Raw genomic sequence first — 18,435 nt, forward strand, 5'->3', positions numbered from 1 at the left:
TAGGTTAAAATGGCACGGGAGCAAGCCAGGCTGGGTGGTACCTCTGGCACAGGCACAGCTACTGGAGTTTGGCCTTGCTTGCTTCTGGCTACCGGCAGTCCACCAGGGCACTGGCCCACCAAGAACATTCCCTGCAAACTTAGCAAACAGTTTGTCCTTGTTTGCCAACTTAAGCTAACTGCTGGATTTGCAAAAATGCAACAGCTGCTGGCAGTTCTGAAACAAGTGGGAACAGTTTATGTTCCCTATTCCTGCACCTTGCTGAAGCCTTGCGCTGGGCTGGACTCCCAGCCACAGAACTCCCCCAAGGGGTGCATCTTCTAGAAACAGTGACAGGTTTCTCTACTGAAAGCATCATGCCTGGAGAAAAAGGCAACTGAAGCGCACCCAGGATCTGCCTTCCCTTCTTGGACTCTCTCCCTGCACCTCCATGTTTCCCATGTTGGCTCAAGGACAGGTGAATCAATGAGTGGCTGAAATGACATCTGGGGCACAGAGTTCAATTTACTCATGTGTGTTCTCTTCGTGCCTCTCTAACCCAACATGCCTGCAGTAAAATCGAACCCTTTAGCCTGCTTTGGTTTGACTTGTTCCTGGATCGCAGCCTCAGGCCCCTTCCCCTTGGTGACAGCCAAAGGTGGAGAGGAGCTGAGTCAGAATAAGCTGCTGTGAAACAGGATATGGGATGGGGAGAAGAGTATGCAGCAACTCCTCTGCTAAGCCACTTTCCTCACCGCTCCAAGGCAGAGCTTGGGCAAGAACAGCGTGCTCACAATCAAAGGCACTTCTCAACTTGCAGGCCTTGGGAAGCCCCAATGGCACCTGACAAGCTCAAAGGGCTTTCGGTGAGCATTCAGCAGCTCAGGGGAAAGCCTCCACCCCTTGCACAGAAAGCTGCCAAGATAACCACATGAGGCATTTGAGAAGACACGGGGCTTGTTTGCACATGTGTATTCATAATCACAGAGCATCCAACGGCAACTGCAAAGTGCACTCATATACTGTACAACCAGTGCTGCTTGTTTCCTGTATTTGGCTGCCTGGGTAGTATACTCAAGTAGTGTAGCCACATAAGCAAAACACCTCCAGCTTCTCCTGTGAAACAGGCCAACTGCAATCCCTTCTTCTGCACAACTTACTATGGTCAGAGATCTTACTTTCCCAATTACAGTGGGTAGCTGTATTCTTTCATCCACAAGGACTGACTACAAAAATAGGAGGGCTGTATCTGGAATGTCTTAGACAGTCTTGAGCATCTAGCCTTCAAACACTGAAATTTGCACTCAGGAGAGAAATACTAATATCAATAGAGACCGAAACCTTCCCCTGCTCTGGGATTCTGAGGATTAGTGCCTCTGAATGTGGAGGTTCCTCTCAGCTAGTAGTAGTAATTGATAGACATCCTCCATGAATCCATCTAATCCCCTTTTAAAGCTGTTTATTCCTGTGGTCGTCACTATATCCTCGAGCAACGAATTCTACATTTTAATCACTCTGTGTAAATTAGTATTTCCTCTTGTCTATCCAGAACCTACGGCCCATCAGTTTTATTGGATACACTCACGCTCTAATATTTTTGAGAGAGGAAGACAAATTTCTGTCATCATTCTCCCCCCTTGCATAATTTTATAAACCTCTAACCCTTTAGTAGAAAAAAATCAACAACCTTAGATATGCAGACGATACCACTCTAATGGCAGAAAGTGAAGAGGACCTAAAGAGCCTCTTACTCAGGGTAAAAGAGGAGAGCGCAAACGTTGGCTTGAAGCTCAACATCAAAAAAACTAAGATCATGGCATCCAGCCCCATCACTCCTTGGCAAATAGAAGGGGAAGTCGTGAAAGTAGTGACAGACTTCACGTTCCTGGGATCCCAGATCACCGCAGACTGTGACTGCAGCCATGAAATTAAAAGACGCCTGCTCCTTGGGAGGAAAGCGAAGGCGAACCTAAACAGCATGATAAAAAGTAGAGACATCACCCTGCCAACAAAAGTCCGCATGGTCAAAGCAATGGTATTCCCAGTAGTCATGTATGGCTGCGAGAGTTGTAGTATAAGGAAGGCCGAGCGCCGAAGAATAGATTCTTTTGAACTATGGTGCTGGAGAAGACTCTTGAGAGTCCCTTGGACTGCAAGGAGATCAAATCAGTCAATCCTAAAAGAAATCAACCCTGACTGTTCCCTGGAAGGCCAGATACTGAAGATGAAGCTCAAATACTTTGGCCACCAAATGAGAAGGGAGCACTCACTGGAGAAGATCCTGATGCTGGGAAAGATTGAAGGTCAAAGAAGACGGGGATGGCAAAGGATGAGATTATTAGACAGTGTCATAGATGCAACGAACATGAAATTGAGCAAACTTCAGAGGACGGCAGAAGACAGGAAGGCCTGGCGTGATCTGGTCCATGGGGTCGCGGAGAGTCTGACTTGACTGTGCGACTGAACAACAAAAAACCCTTTAGTTGTCTCCAAAAAACCCTTTAGTTGTCCCCCTTAATTTTATAAACCTCTGTTTATGTTCCCCCAGACTCTTCAGCCTTTCCTCATAGGAAAGGTGCTCCAACCTCATCATCTTGGTTGCCCTCCTCTGTACTTTTTCCAGCTCTGCAATGCCCTTTTGGAGATACGGGGACCAGAACTGTACACAGTATTCCAAATGAGGCTGCACCATAGATCTTTACAGGGGCATTGCAGTATCGGCTGTTTTATTCTCAGTCCCTTTTCTAATAACCCCTAACATAGGGTTTGCCTTTTTCACCACTGCGGCACACTGAGTTGAGACTTTCATCGAGTTATCCACTATGACCCCAAGATCTTTTCCCCTCCGTCTCAGCAACTTCAGACCCTATTAGCCTACACCTGAAGTTGGGATTTTTTTTTTATCCCAATATGCATCACTTTAGAGTCAATTTACCAACACTGAACTTCAGTTGCCACACTGTCACAGATGTCCTTTGCAGTTTTGAAATCTGGGGAGTCCAATGGGTTGCAGAACTCCATTGTAAGTCTACTCAGTTGTTTATGACTTCAGTGAAGGCATGAGCCTTCCCACTTGGGGAAAACAACCTTGGGTGGAAAAAATGTAACACTAAAGAAACTACATTTTGGAGGACAGGAAGAATCAAACCTGGTCCTCCCAGATTAGAGTCCATGCTCCTAACCCTTACACACACCTGTAACACCACAGGCATAGAACCCCACATGGAATGTAAGGCTTGGCACAAGATTCAGCTTTCTGTATCTTCCATGTGACTACAAAAAGCAAATTTCTAGTCCTTACATTTTCAAAAGTATGCTTAAAATTTTATGAAATCTTGGGAAATAGTTGCACGGCTGTATAAGGTTTCCAGGAATGTCCACACATTGCAGAGCTGTTTGCATCATTCTGACTTCTGCAGGTTTTAGGGATGGCAATGCCTAGCAAGTTCTCTTGGAGAATTAAGGAATTTTTGCCCGCATGTATGTATGGATTGAGAGGGAAGGTGGCATGGTATAACCTGATCTCATCAGATCTCAGAAGCTAAGCAAGGTTGGTACTTGGATGGGAGACCACCAAGGAAGGCTCTGCAGAGGAAGGCAATGGGGAACCACCTCTGCTTCTCACTTGCCTTGAAAGCCCCTGGCTGAGATCACCATAAGTCAGTTGCGACTTGACAGCACTCATATATGCATAAAATCACAGAAGTCACACCTTTTAGCACTTTTTTGCTTCAATAATAATTGAACAATGCAGACTCCACCTAAAATAAGCAAGCCAAATTTGAACCATGTACAAGCCTTAGAGCACCTTCAACTTTTTTGGCTAATACTTTATTTACAAATAAAAGCTTGGCTTTATCAACACAACATACACAACCGTAAGAAACAGACAATAATAACCAACAAGAAACAGGCAATAATAACCAACAGGACACAATGTGGGGACTCATCACATTTTAATTGGAAGTTGTATAGATTTTATTGGAAGTTGTATAAATGGCACCTTTTGTTAGCTACTGCTTAATAATCCATCGATTATACCACAAGTTGTACTCTCAGTTAAAATTCATTTTAGGGTGCCTAAATATTGAAAGACACAAACAAAATAGGAGGCACTTGTAGGATTTTTATTTAAAAAAAAAAACAACTTACCAGTATTTCAGTGCATTGACAAGCATCGACTCAACTAGACAAAGCACCAGAAGACAATGTTAATTTGTTTGTTGAAAAAGGTACAAGACTACAGAATTAAAATTACTTAAGTACAAAGAAAATGCAGCTCTTAGGGTTGATGCACGCAAAGCATAAACTACATGGAAACCTCTTTGTTCCCTATGGTATGATTTTAGTATCGCAAACCATGTGTCCACCTTGCCATGCAAGTGATTATTCTAAATGTCAATTCAGAAGTGTCCAAAATGGCTGGTGACTGAAGCAGCTCTGTGCATACCACCACTCACAAGCCACTGCTTAGAAAAAGTCATTTGACGAATACAGTGCAAAATCTCTGAGGTTTATTAGGCTGGTGCTGATCTGCCGTCTAGGTTTTACATTGCACCTCACTGGCCGGCAGTAGTTTTCAGCCACATTACCCCTTCTAGACAGCATGGAAACCATGTGGTTAAGCTTGGACCGGATGACAGAGTAGTGGAATTCCCTCTCCTTGTTTAGCTTGCGGAAATAATCTGCTCGGTGGCTGCAAGGGTAGTCCAGGGACCTAAGAGATGTTAGTGAGCCGACGGAACTTGCTCGCGAACACTGGGAGGACAAGGAAGAAAGAGACCGTGCACTGGAAGAAGTGGAGGTGGACTTCCTGTAAACAGGAGATGCTTCTTTAGAAGAAGTAGACTTCCTGTAAACCGGAGATGCTTCTTTAGGTGGTATCCTCTGAACATGTACTTTCTGATCGGGTATCCACTGAACATGCACTTTCTGATTGGGTACCCTCTGATCCAGGGCCACTTCTGTAGCTTCACTGTTGCCAGTCTGTGTCGTGACTGTCTTCAACATAACTACCGTCTGAGTACCCACCATTCTTGATCGAGCAGTGGTTTGAGTGCCTGCTGTGGCCACTGAAGCAATGGTTTGTGTGTCAGAATTAACTAAAGTCACTGTGGGCTTCTCAAAGGGTTCAGTCTGTGTCGATTGACTTTTTCTCTCTTTAGCTATTTCTAGAGTTTCGGGACCATTCGAAATGCACTCTTCATCTCCAGCAGAGGACCCACTAAGGTGTGGTCGTTTTGCACTCACCCTGCCTCCTTTAGCTACTTCTCTCTCAAGCTGTTTGGGAGAGCTCGAGAGCCTGGCAAATTCTGCTCTCAAAAGGTTACCCACAGTGAAGTCTCTACATGGTGTTGTCCTATTTGTCAGGTGATCAAGAGCACCAGTGTCCTTACAGCTGGATGGCAGCTTTGGATTAATAGGTTTTGATTGTGCGTAAAGGATTCGGAACTCCAGATCGAAATGTTCGACCACCTGGCCTGAGAGCACCAACAGGTTACTGCTGTTCAGCTTTCCATCAGTCCATGTGAAACTACAAAGGGAAAGAAAATAAGAATTAATATCTCGCTATGACAAACCAGAGCATTAGTCATAACCATTAACTTTTCAAAGTTAACAGATGATCAGAGATGGCAAAGAGAGACTCATCTGAGCTGACTTTTAGAAGATGCTGCAAGACAGCACAGTTTTGGAGAGCTTCTATGAGTTCTCTATCTACTGGCGGCCGTTTTGTTGGTACGTTGGTGGTTTATAGTCTGTAGTGTGTTGTGGCTTTTAAACTAATTTTGTATGTACTTCTGCATGTTTTGTAAACTGTTTTGAGCCTCTGTTTTCAGAAAGGAAACACAGGATATAAATATTTTTTAACCAATAACAAGAATTTATTTATTTATCACATGGCAGAGTTACACACAGGACGTTTATCATAATATAAAATATGTAACCAAGTTGATACAACGGATATTCAGATCAACTGGGCAACCTCCCTAAATACTAATATCTAGATTTTCAATCCACTCAATTGCAGCTAGAGAGAGTTCAAAGAGCGCCGTCACATCTCCCCGGAAAGCATGATGCTCACATTCCTGTGAATTTGTGGGTAGGCAACTCTCTGTTTTCAATTATCATTCTATATCCACGAAGAGCATCTTCTGAGATGTGGGGGAGTGATGTGGCACAACGTGGGTAGCCAATAGGCCAGAGTAGGTTTAATACCTCCACTGATGGTTCTCATTGTTGAGTTGGACATCAAGTTTGTGGACATGGGGGCTGTTGAGCCACACTGAAGCACCATATTCCACAGTACAATACACCAATCCCAAAGCTGAGCACCTAAGTGTTGCAGTAGCAGATGCACCCCAAGTTGTACCACATAATATTTGGAGAATGTGATGTGTATTTTCACTGCTACATTGGTAAGATGGTGTTTATATAAAACTAGGAAAAAGGCCCGTTGTGGAAATAAATACAACGACCTCTAGAAAGAGGCTCTGGGCGGGTGCCCCGGCCTTGGACACTCAGTGTCAATTTGCTGTGGCGACCTCAGCAGGGTATAATGACACTGAGTCCACCATTTTCTCCAGAGGAACTGATCTCTGCTACCTAAAGAACAGTTGTAATTTTGAGTGATCTCTAGCCCTCACCTGGAGATTGGCAATGATGGTTCCCCAGAAGGGAATAGTTGGTTTCCGAGGCCCCACGCCTCCTGAAACCTCACCCTCTCCAGGCTCCATCCCTCACATTTCCAGGAATTTCCCACCTGGAGTTGGCACCCCAATCTTCTTCCCAGCCAATCATCAACCTACCTTTATTTCCCCCTCACTCTTCACCTTTCCACCTCCCACACACCTGCAGCCTCTCCCATGCTCTGAAGCCCTGACTGCTACGTCACATTTGCTGTCATACGGGGGCCATCTCAGCAGCATATAAGGATACAGAGCCCACCATTTTCTCCAGGGGAACTGATCTCTGCCATCTGGAAAGCAGTTGTAATTCTGAGTGATCTCCAGACCTCACCTGGAGATTGGACACATTTTACCTCAGAACAGCAAAACTATTTAGAATGTTAGAGGCAAAAGCCAATCAAGTCGCATAGGCAAACGACCTCTGTGTTCCGAGGCAGAGGCCAATGAGGCTGCATATGCAAATAACCTCTGTGTTCTGACTGGCTATGGGAGGGAGAGGATTAGCAAAATGTTTAGAACGTTGGAGGCAGGACTCAGGCAAAGCAGCCAGTGGATAGGGAGACCCTCTGAATGACCGATCAGAGAGTGAACTGATTTTGGAGCGTGTGGAATGTTCTAGAGAAGTGCCACCACCATTCGGCTTTTATTTATAAGGGAGATGGGGTTCTGTGATTTGTTACCCTGCAAAGTAGATAGCCATCCTTCCCAGTTTGTAGGCAATGAACTAAGGCTGAGAATATGACTCAACCAGGAACATTTAATAAGTCTGTGGTTTGAACTCCAAATCCACACCCACCCTATTTACCAGCATGTGTAGAACAACTGACTCCAGGGATGGAGAAACACTTGCAACTGCTACAAGAGTTTATCAAGATTTCTTTTAATACGTCCGTCTTACGCTGAGCTTCCCAGATAATTACTTGGCATCAGCCCATTTAAGGGCATAGGCACCCAAGATTTTTTATCCATCGATCAGCAAACATTTGCCTACATGAAAAACTGCAAAACTCAAAAGAGTTTCCATATCAGTAAACTCATGTAAAATCTTAGGAATGTTAGACATGGATGTCCTAAATGCAGTCAGAGCATTAGTCCATCAAGGTCAATATTATCTACGCAGACTGACAGCAGTTTCCAAGGGACTCAAGTAGACAGCTTTCACATCATCTCCTACCTGATGCTTTTAATGCCAGGGACTGAACTTGGGACTTTCTGCATGCTAGATAGATGGCTCTGCCACTGAGCTGGATGAACTACCTAACAGTCTAGCGCCACATGGCATTGTTCAAGTCAAAAATGGGGGAGGGGGACAAACAGAGATGATTACAGGTTCTACCAGATCCTAGTCAAACAAACACTCTCCAATGGAAGCTTGCTGGATGACCTTAAGTCAGTCACACACACTCTTCCTAGCCTACCTCACAGGTGTGTTGTGAGGATAAAATGAAGGATAGGAGAATGATGCAAGCCATTTTAATCCCCATTGCAGAGAAAGGTGAAGTATAAATGTAAACAAACTTCTGGAATTTGTAAGCCACCTCTGGACCATTCTCTAGGGGGGAAAGAGCAGCTTATATATCGTGAAAGCCCTACAAGCTGTGCATTGGTGCCTAGATTGACAGTCAGTTCCCTTTAGTACTGTAACGGGACTGTATTCCATTGTGGTAGAAGGCATTTATAAGAATCCATTCCACCAATGTGCAAAATTGCTTTCACTTTTTCACTTTTCTAATCGTGCTGCCTCCCTTGAGGGTCTGTAGGATTTAATAACTGACTGAATTCCAGTATTACCCAACAGATGCAATTTCCTTACTGCACTGCCATGCAGGGAAATGCATCTACTGTATTTGGGCCATAAGGTATATTACCATTTTAAAATGGGTAACATAGGGCCAAGAGATATGGTCAGTTTCAAGACTGAGCTGTTGAGGCGATGGCTGACTTCAGGCATCCAATAGTGCCATCTGAAGCAGAGTTACACCATTCTAACCCTTTGACGTCAGTGGACTTAGAAGGGCATAACTCTGTTTATGATAACACTGCAAGACTAGTTCTCACAGTGTTTAATGCAGAATTGTATGTAGTACAAAAGGCATCATGTTACTTACCTGTAGGAGCCTGTAGTTACTTTGATGCCATCAATTAGCATGAACTTCTCATGGACACTCCCAATTATTTTTGCTCCTGATCTTGCATAATAAGTGTTCCCAGCAATAGTTCGGACTCTCATTAGCTGTTTGCAGAATGGGAGACATTTTAGCAAAATCAACAAGGAAATATTATGGACCAGACTGTTGGCTGGTACAAGCCTATTTTCATTTGGGACCTTTACACTCCTTCCTTCTTTCAGTGTTTTGGCTTCAGTGTCAGAATTCAAGTACTATTTCCCAATAGTTATAGGCTTAGGATTATCAGTAGACAAACGGCATATTTGAAAGAATCTGTATAACATATGCCATCACTGGTTTGGACTAAGTAAACCAATGCTGCGTACCATCCCTGATGAGGAAACAATATAGTGGATACCAATTAATATTATGTAGTAGACAGATCTTTCAGTTAAGTCTCTTCCTGGAACATCTCAAGCCATGTTATTTAAAGTTAGACCATGGGTCTATCAAGGTCAGCATAGTCTAGTAGTGGCTCTCCAGGGTCTTAGGTGAAGACTTTCATATTAACTATCCAACCCTTTGACTGGAAATGCTGGGTATTGAAACTGGGACCTTTTGCAAACAAAGCAGCTGCTCTAGCACCAATGTTCCCTCTAAGCTATGGAGTCCTGTGAGCAAAAATTCTACTTTGTGAGCTACTGGCATTCAAGTTTTGAGCCAGCGATCTGGCTATTGCATCAGTTAGTTTGCTCTGGAGCCCTCCTTCCTGAGCGAAGGCATAAATGTGTGAGCCAGAGGCTAAAAATCTGTGAGCTAGCTCACACAAACTCAGCTTAGAGGGAACACTGTCTATCACTAGACTATATTCTCTTCCCCAACATGAATAACAGAGGAGGTGAAACCATGAGTTATGTTGTAATAACCTTATGGACAACTTGCCAGGCCTTCCCATGGAATTCCTAGATTTATAGCCTAAAGCAAATCACTAGAAATCAAATTTGTGCACTTATGGGAATTAATGCTTTGCTGCATACCAGTTACATGGTTTAAAAGAAAAACCTAAGCAGGAAAGGGAGACAGACATGATTGCAGGAAGTGATTTTAACAAGTTATTACAACTCTGTTTTCTCTTTTGTGACCCATGTGCAGGATAACATAGGAGAGCTCTTACATGGCAAGGTACAGATGCAAGATACCACCAAAATGTTCTGCTAATGCTATCTTCTAGCCATATTCTAGTGCTTCAGATTCCTCACAGGCCAATCCTTGTACGTCATAAAATAACAGCATCATCCGCATAAAGTAAAATAGGGACACTGGTGTTAATGAGTTTAGGGGAACGGCAAGATTTGCTGAAATTTAAAGCAAAGTCATTTAAGCATAAACTGGAAAGCAGGGGAGCCAGTAAACAACCTTGTCTAACTCCTCTCTCCAAACTGAATTCAGATTCAAGGTTTTGGTATTAATCTTTAAGGCCCTAAATGGTCTGGGACCAACATCTCTATGGGACTGCCTCTCCTGGTATACCCCCCGAAGAGCATTACGCTCAGGGGAAAAGAACCTACTAGTGATCCCTGGCCTGAAAAACATCCAGCTATCCTCAACCAGAGCCAGGGCTTTTTGGGCCCTGAAGCCAACCTGGTGGAACTCTCTTCCAAACAATATTCATGCCTTGCGGGACCTAGCTCAGTTCCACAGGGCCTGTGAGACAGAGATGTTCTGCCAGGCCTATGGTTGAGGGCAGCAATAGTTTCCATCTAGCTTGGTTCCTTCCTCTCCACCCTTTCTTTCCTCTCCCCCAAAGGACATGTCCAAGAAAAAGAGAAGAATATTTTAGCTCCAAGATGACCTTCCCTACAATGTCAAAAACAAAACTAAGCAAGCAAGGCACCAAAAATGCTAGCCAAAGGAATGGCAATGATTATCTCACATTCAAAGCTCTAGAAGTTTCTATTAGGTCTGTGCAGATTACATATGCAGAGGCCCACAAGGGAAAATGGTGGCAAAACTCATAACTTGGTTATCAGGTGACCTAGGTTAAACCCATTTCCCCCTCTAATCAAATAGAGGGATTTGTCAACTTACATATTCCTGTTCAGGAGAGAATTCCAGATTTTTGCACATTTCCATGAAGTGACAGAGAAAGGCCTGATCCAAAAGGATGTAAACAGGAACCAGCCTCTTTCTACAGGCATCGTGGAGGTCATAGAAGATGTCCATATCTGTGAAGGAATCCATAACGATAGCAATGACCTGGGAGATAAAATAGAATAAATATACTGAAGCTTATTTTACAGAAGGTATTCAGTTTTCATACCATCAAAGTAAAACAATTTCCCCAAGTTGTAACAGCAGGTATAACTACTTGAATCCTCCATCACCTCTCCCATTTGTTTTTCCTGCAGCGTACTGTGTATAAAAACTGTTGCCCTCTGAGTAAGAAGCCATCTCATGGGATTCTTCCAAAACTCCCTTCCAACTAGCAAATGCCTACCTGAATCACCATGCCACAACTTTTTTTGCGCCTCCTATTAATATACCAAGTATCCCTTCATTTCAGCCTTGACAATCAAGGCTGCTTCTTCAGACTCACCTCCCGCCTAAATTTCAGTTTCCATTACAGTCTCTACAATCATAAGGACATGTAGATGCACAGGCTGTACTGGATGAAAGCTCTAGAGTGTTTCCAATGTTATCCATCTTCCCCTAACTCCAAATCCATTGTCACCCCTCAGCTATTAAAGCACACACCTGCATGTCCCTCATGTTCTATACTGAGCATGTATGTGTATATATCACACCACCTTATTGTGTAAAAATTGTACTATATCAGGAGTAGGTGAGTGTTGACCAGCTATTTCTTTGCTATGGTCACACCCTTCACCTTTCTTGAAACTGGTTGACATTCACTTGATCTTTGTGTAGTGGAGTTTTGGCACAATAATGTGGTATGTGACAAAAGCACACTTTATGCATGCTTCATATTAACTATCCATAGCACACTTTATGCATGCTTCATATTAACTATCCATAAGTGCCTTTGAACTCTTCCAATGAACAGTGCTTTACTGCATGATGGAAGAGTCGGTAGCATGCACGACAATAACTGGCCATGTGCACACATACATATATAGCTCCTTCAACTGCAGACTGTCATTACAGCATCACTTCTGTGTAGTCCACTGAGCAATCACTGTGGTCAAGTTTTAAGCGGGATAAGAGCTGCTCAAATCAATTCTGGAGTTTTTGGGGGGGTTGTGTGTGTGTGTTTTAAAATCCTGATAGACATCTGTTGCCATAACCAAGAGGGTATGTTATGAGTTTATGCAGATTCTGTTACTGTAGAGTCCTTCATGCATATCCTATTACTGTAGAGTCCTTCAGTAGCCAGGGTAATTGCTATAATATTGTGGTCACATGCTCCCAGTAGCTGGTCCTGACCAGCAGTCCAGCAGCAGCACTCTGCACTAGCTGCAGCTTCCAACACTCTTCAAGAATAGAGCACATTACAAGGGTCCAGTCTAGATATAGCTAAGGCTTGGACCACTGTGGCTAGATCTGACTGACCCAGGGACGGGCACACGTGACACCGACTGAAGCTGGGCAAAAGCACTCCAAGCCACCAGGTTTTCTAAGGTGACTGCTCTGTCAAGTAGCACTCCTAAGCTGCAAACCTGGCTTTTCAAGGGCAGTATCTCCTCATCTGAGACAAGAGATCTCAAGTCCCAAAGCCTGTCTTTCTTAGTCTTGCTACTCAAGGTGCTCTAAACTGGAGACGTAGAGGACTTAAAGCAAGACTTTATGCACAGCAACACCCTGCCACTGAACTACTACTGGCCTCTCCAGTTAAAAGGATCAAGTAGTAGGTGACGTGAAAGATGTCCATCAAAGAATCTGGAGAGATGCCAATGGACAATACTGACCTTGATTATTGTATACAGCAACTTTATGTGATCAACTATTGGCCCTGCATATCAGAAGTCCAGCAAGGTTCTCTTAAAAGCCCCTTCTCCTCAGGCCCTGCAATCAACTTAGAACAGTGCTAGATGTCTTTACAATTTCCCCAGGCACCTAGTTTTCCCACTGAAGCCATCTTCTCTGATACAGAAGGCCTCAATGTTATCAGCTATAAGTAAAACTTCTTCTATAGAAGTGGTTATACAGGTATTACAAGTACATTGGTGTAGTTAGTATATGTCAGGCTTATGAACACACACACATTATACCACACACTCCAAAGTGCGTGAGGCATGGTATGCTAATGTACAGCTTGACCCACTGCCAATTCTCATAAGAACCGGCTGATCTAGGTTCTCATGCTGCACTCTTAACTTCAGTGTACAGCTGCATACCCAAGATTTGGACTGTTAAATAAGGGTATTGAAGTTGTTTCCCTCCACCAACAATTTAGTGTATTATTAGAAAAGGTGTTTAAAGTGAATGAAGCAGGTGGCGTATATCCCTTTCTGGTCAAAGTTGCCCTGCAGCAACCCAAAACTGATCTATACCTGTAAGGGCAGGACCTGCTTTATTTTCATGCATATGCACCATCCCCCTCGACGTTTAGGTAACACTTTAAGTGTTTGCAAGCCATCCTGTTTATTAGAGGATTTTTCCCATGTACCTATCAAGAACTGAAGTAGTTCAAGGCCACCCAATACGAAGATTGGAAGCATCAATTTGGTATTCAAATTCTTTTCTTTTTTTTAAATGAACTGCTTATCTATACAGGCTACCTTTGCCTACTGTCAGGTAAAGAGTTTCTGCACATATTCATAAAAGATCAGTAGGACTGCCACAAGGAAATGAGCCTCTTTTCTAACCGCAGTCACTGGAAGCCAACTGCAAGCATCAGATACCTTGCACTCAGATAGAGCTCAAAGCCCTTAAATGCCACCATCTGTACAGTCCCCAGAACTAGTTTGTTGTTGTTCTTTTTAAGTTGGCAATTATTTCTTCCCAGGTTATCGGCAGCCACCAGTGTTCCCTCTAAGCTGAGTTAGTGTGAGCTTGCTCACAGTTTTTTAGCCTCCAGCTCACACGGTTTTGTCTTAGCTCAGGAAGGGATGGCTCCAGAGCAACCTAATTTATGCAGTAGCCAAATCGCTCACTCACAACCTTAATGCCAGTAGCTCACTAAGTAGGATTTTTGCTCACAAGACTCCACAGCTTAGAGGGAACATTGGCAGCCACTGAAGAATGCTTTACTAAAATTGGCACAAAATATGAAACAGCTAACAAATTCTAGATGTTCTGCCATTATGTTACGTACAGAGGAGCCCCCTACCCAATGGCACTGCCCCCAGATAATCAGAGATTACATTGGTAATAATGTGTCAGCTACTTGGCAGGCAGACTTCAGTTTCCTCTTTTAAATGCAAACAGTACAATCCTAAACTTGCTTCCTCGGAAGTAAGCTCAGGTTCAGCTTAGTGGACTTACTTCTGAGTAAACGTGTTTAGGACTGCAGCCTAAATGATTCACCGTAGCCACAAAGCTTCTGTGTTAGAGTTTCCCTGTTGCTGGGTCACTCTAAGTCAAAAAGGCGCCAAGAGTGTGGAGGTCAGGTTATCACAGAGAGCTCACAACTCTAACTGGCTCTCATGTTTGCCCTGAACCTCTGAAACATGGTGTGTAAGATTTTATTTATTTGAAATATTTATGTAACTATATCTGAGGCGACTTGTGATAAAACTAAATATGTTTGGTACCAGATTCACGAGGCCGAAGCAGTTACGCCCTTCTAAGTCCACTGAAGTCAATGGGCTTAGAAGGGCGTAAATGTGCTGAGGATGTCACTGTCAGCCAGTTCAATAAGACTAGCAGTCATCATATTTTATTGCTTATCATTAGGTCACGTGGTCTCAGGTGTTCTGCAATGCAACCACTCCCAAATGTTCCCTTCTCCCATTCCAAGAACGTCCCCACATCTTTTCTTTTACTGTTTTACTTAGCTTTTTAGAGTTTACCATGCAGTGAAGAGACTGTGTTGTAGCAGAGCAGAAGTCTAGCTGTGAAATACTTGGGATTAAGATCTACAGATTCCCACTTCCCAAACAAAGAGTAAAGGTTTAAGGCTGACTTATAGATGATGTTCACCTACTGATTTCAATCAAGGTAAAAGAGAGTTTCAGGTAAAGTAATTCCCGAAGTATTTTTAGCATTATAGCCTTTGAAGCTGTACTTTGAAAGTCTATACAGTACTAGAAAGCCAATGCAAAAAAATAAAAATAAAATAGCCTTACTATTTGCTTGTATTAAATTTTTTCCACTGCTGAAAAAAGTGGGCAGCTTTAGTTCGACAGCAGCTAGAATTCCCTCAAGGAGAAGAAGAGATTGGATTTATACCCCGCCCTTCACTTGGGAGTCTCAGATTGGCTTACAAACTCCTTTCCCTTCCCCTCCCCACAACACCCTGTGAAGTAGGTGGGGCTGAGAGAACTCTGACACAAACTGCTCTTTTTCAAGGACAGCTGTGCCAGAGCTTGTGACTGACCCAAGGTCACATCAGCAGGTACAAGTGGAGGAGTGGGGAATCAAACCCAGTTCTCTCAGATTAGAGTCCGCACACTTAACCACTACACCAAACTGGCTCTCAAGAGACAGTTGCTTCGTCACAGAGCTAGGATGACTTACAGAGGACAACTGCCACACTCAGGAGCAATGCTCCCCTGAACACCATTTGCTATGTGCAACAACAAGGGGAGGCTTTGCTCTCTCTGAGCCTTGCTTGGAAGCCACTGTGAAAAACAGGATGGTGGAAAGGTCTATGGAGAAGAGGTCGATCAGTGCCTATTCACAATGGTAACCAAACAAGGCCACCATGTTCTGAGGCTGCAGGACCCCAACTGGCAGATGCTAGGGAGCAGTCAGCATCTGAAGGCTGATGTTTGTGGGCTTCCCAGTGGCATCTTACTGACCACTCTGGGGAACAGGATCCTACATCAGAAGAACCACTGATCTGATTCAGCAGGGCTTACTCTTTTTATGTTCTGTTCCTTTATTAAGTATGTAGACAAGGAAATTCTACCATGTCCATGAAACTGTGAAAGACAGAAGCTATGCCCTCCCTTGCAACTGGTCACCTTAGTCAGAACTACATTTATCTTTGGCTCACGTGACACAATACAAACAGCAACAGGTTCTTCAAAGCTTCGTGGCAGACAAGCCCATTGTCAAGCTCAAAATTTGTGGCTTTGGGGTGTTTCATCCAGCACAGTCATTGAGCAGAAGTCCCAGGGCTAAATTAAAACTCAAATATTGACTCAGCTGTCACAAAGCAGAAGTAAGCTGTTGCTATTTGATTAGTATCATGTCACTCACTTGTTAATTACACCCAGTTTGATAGCTTGCACACCCTTCCCTTTGGTTGGACTGCAAATGACCTCTGGCTGAACAGCTAGTGCATGGCACACTGGCCCATCATTCTACACCTCACGTTTTTCACTGAAGTTGTTGAACAGAGGCGTATGTGGTACAGCCCCGTCAGGAGGATCTTGTGCATTGACCCATAAAAAGCCATCAAAAAGGAGACCTTACACGAATCACCGAAACCATGCAGTTTCATCCACCCCACCATAGCTTCTTACCCTTTCATTCCTCAGAAAGCACATGCTTAAGACACGGAAATCGTTGGGTTCAGTGCAAGGATCATGAATCTTCTTGGTTGTCCCTTCCCCTACTCAGAAGACATTTCTAACCCAGGGAAAGTTGATCCCTAGAACCCACATGGAATAAAAGCTGCATGGGTCAGGAAGAGGAAAGGCTACATTGCCTCTTTCCTCCATCAGCAGGTAAGACTGATGCCTGTCAGTGCCTCTCCTGACTGATTGCAACCCACAGATATAGGCCCTATACTATTGGAGGAGGGGGAGTCCTTATTGATTTAAGATTTGAATGGAACAAAAATGTATATCAACCCATATAAAACACTTTGGCAACAGGAATAAGTTACCAGCATTCACATATATTAACATTCCAAAAGCCTATCAATTTTATCTGACTGTTTACCCTAGTACAATGTTTTAAAGGTAAAGGTTCCCTTGCTCGAAAGCCAGTCGAGTCCGACTCTAGGGTTGCGGTGCTCATCTCCGTTTCAAAGCCGAAGAGCCAGCGCTGTCCGAAGACGTTTCCATGGTCAAGTGGCTGGCATGACTAAACACCAAGGTGCACGGAACGCTGTTACCTTCCCACCTAAGTGGTACACTATCTACTTGCAATTTCTTGCTTTTGAACTGCTAGGTTGAACTTCTCCTATTTTACTCTCATTGTAACTCTGAAGGATAGTAAGTAGAGAAATCATCTAGTTCAATGTCACCCAGAACATTTTATCATGGCTTAGTGGGGATCCGAATCCAGGTCTCCTCAGTCCAGGCCCCAATCACTGCACCAAATTGGTAATGAATGATAAGACCATAAAACCAAGCAACATACTGTAGAGGAAAAATGAGGACACAGCCCAGAACACCAAACAGAATACATCGTTCCATTTGTGCCCGCATAAGAGCAGGAGAACTCAGGCTTTTTGTGATCTCACTATATAAGGTTAGAAATGGCCAGAAAATGAGCAGAAACTGCCCAGCTGTGGTACCTTATGGGGATCTGCCAGGTGAGCTTGCTTGTGACTGTTTTAAGGCTTTTGGAGTTAGACCTATGCAGTGCAAAACGGTTTTATCCGGTATTGACCTCGACAGTTATTGTTTCAGGGTCACTTCTTTGAATGCCTAATGTTCTAGGCTAAAAAGACAAGATATATAAACAAAGGCCTGAAGCTCATGTAGAAGGTCCTGGATTCAATCCTCAGATTTCTTCCTGACACCCCACTAAACAAAGTACATATCATTTTAAGTAAATGATGGCACAGAATTTGCCTACAGGTGACAGAATTATAGGTATTCTAGGTAAAAAAAAAAAAAGTTCAGTCAGCTGTCCTCATTACACTACATCCAGCTAAATTAAAATGCTTCTGCACCACATGCAAAAACAAGCAAGGACCAAACAGGTACAAGAAGCTTAGTTTATATGGTTACCATTTGTTTGGGTTTAATTTGGGGGTGGGGGGAGGAAACAGTGAAGGAAATGAATATGTCAGAATTGGAGACTGATGGACAGTTGTCTCCTTAACTGTGGAATCCTGAGAGTAATTAACTTTGATCCTGCTGTTACACTCTATCCGTCTCCTCTCAAGCATGAAGGTGACCTTCTTTTTTAAAGTGGGGCGATTTGGCTCTACCTATATGTATGGGCCGGTAATTTCTGAAGAAGTGCGCTTGCACACAAAAGCTTATGTCGTGAATAAAACTTTCTTGGCCTTAAAGGCGCCACTGGACTCAAACTTTGTATCATTTTAAGTGAATGACGGCACAGAGTTTGCCTACAGGTCACAGAATTATAGGTATTCTGGGTAAAAGAATGTTCAGTCAGCTGTCCTCATTAAACTACATCCAGCCAAATTAAAATGCTTCTACACCACATGCAAAAGCAAGCAAAGTACATTGTACTAATAGCTTCTGCTACTAAGATAAAATTCTGCTTTTCAATCTCCACAGAAAGTGTATCAATATATCTCATTGTCACTGCTGCTCAATCTGCCAGTACTTAAAATCCATAGACTATAGCCATGAATTCAGATATTTCTCCAAAGCTGGGGGGGGGGGGGG

At 43.5% G+C, this 18,435-nt stretch overlaps 1 protein-coding gene across 1 annotated transcript in view; it reads right to left on the reverse strand.

The window, feature by feature from the left end:
• Nucleotides 1–3,924: 3,924 nt before the first annotated feature.
• FAM83D (family with sequence similarity 83 member D) overlaps nucleotides 3,925–18,435 on the reverse strand; it is a 23,369-nt gene continuing 8,858 nt past the window's right edge. The window contains exons 2-4 of the mRNA XM_015407529.1: nucleotides 10,862–11,029; nucleotides 8,774–8,898; nucleotides 3,925–5,512 (exon numbers count right to left, since the gene is read on the reverse strand). Coding sequence (XP_015263015.1) covers nucleotides 4,450–5,512; nucleotides 8,774–8,898; nucleotides 10,862–11,029 — 1,356 coding nt within the window. The 3' untranslated portion in view covers nucleotides 3,925–4,449. The remainder of the gene's footprint in view (nucleotides 5,513–8,773; nucleotides 8,899–10,861; nucleotides 11,030–18,435) is intronic.

This window comes from Gekko japonicus, unplaced genomic scaffold (assembly GCF_001447785.1).
Source record: "Gekko japonicus isolate JY-2015 unplaced genomic scaffold, Gekko_japonicus_V1.1 scaffold950, whole genome shotgun sequence".
Lineage (NCBI taxonomy): Eukaryota > Metazoa > Chordata > Lepidosauria > Squamata > Gekkonidae > Gekko > Gekko japonicus.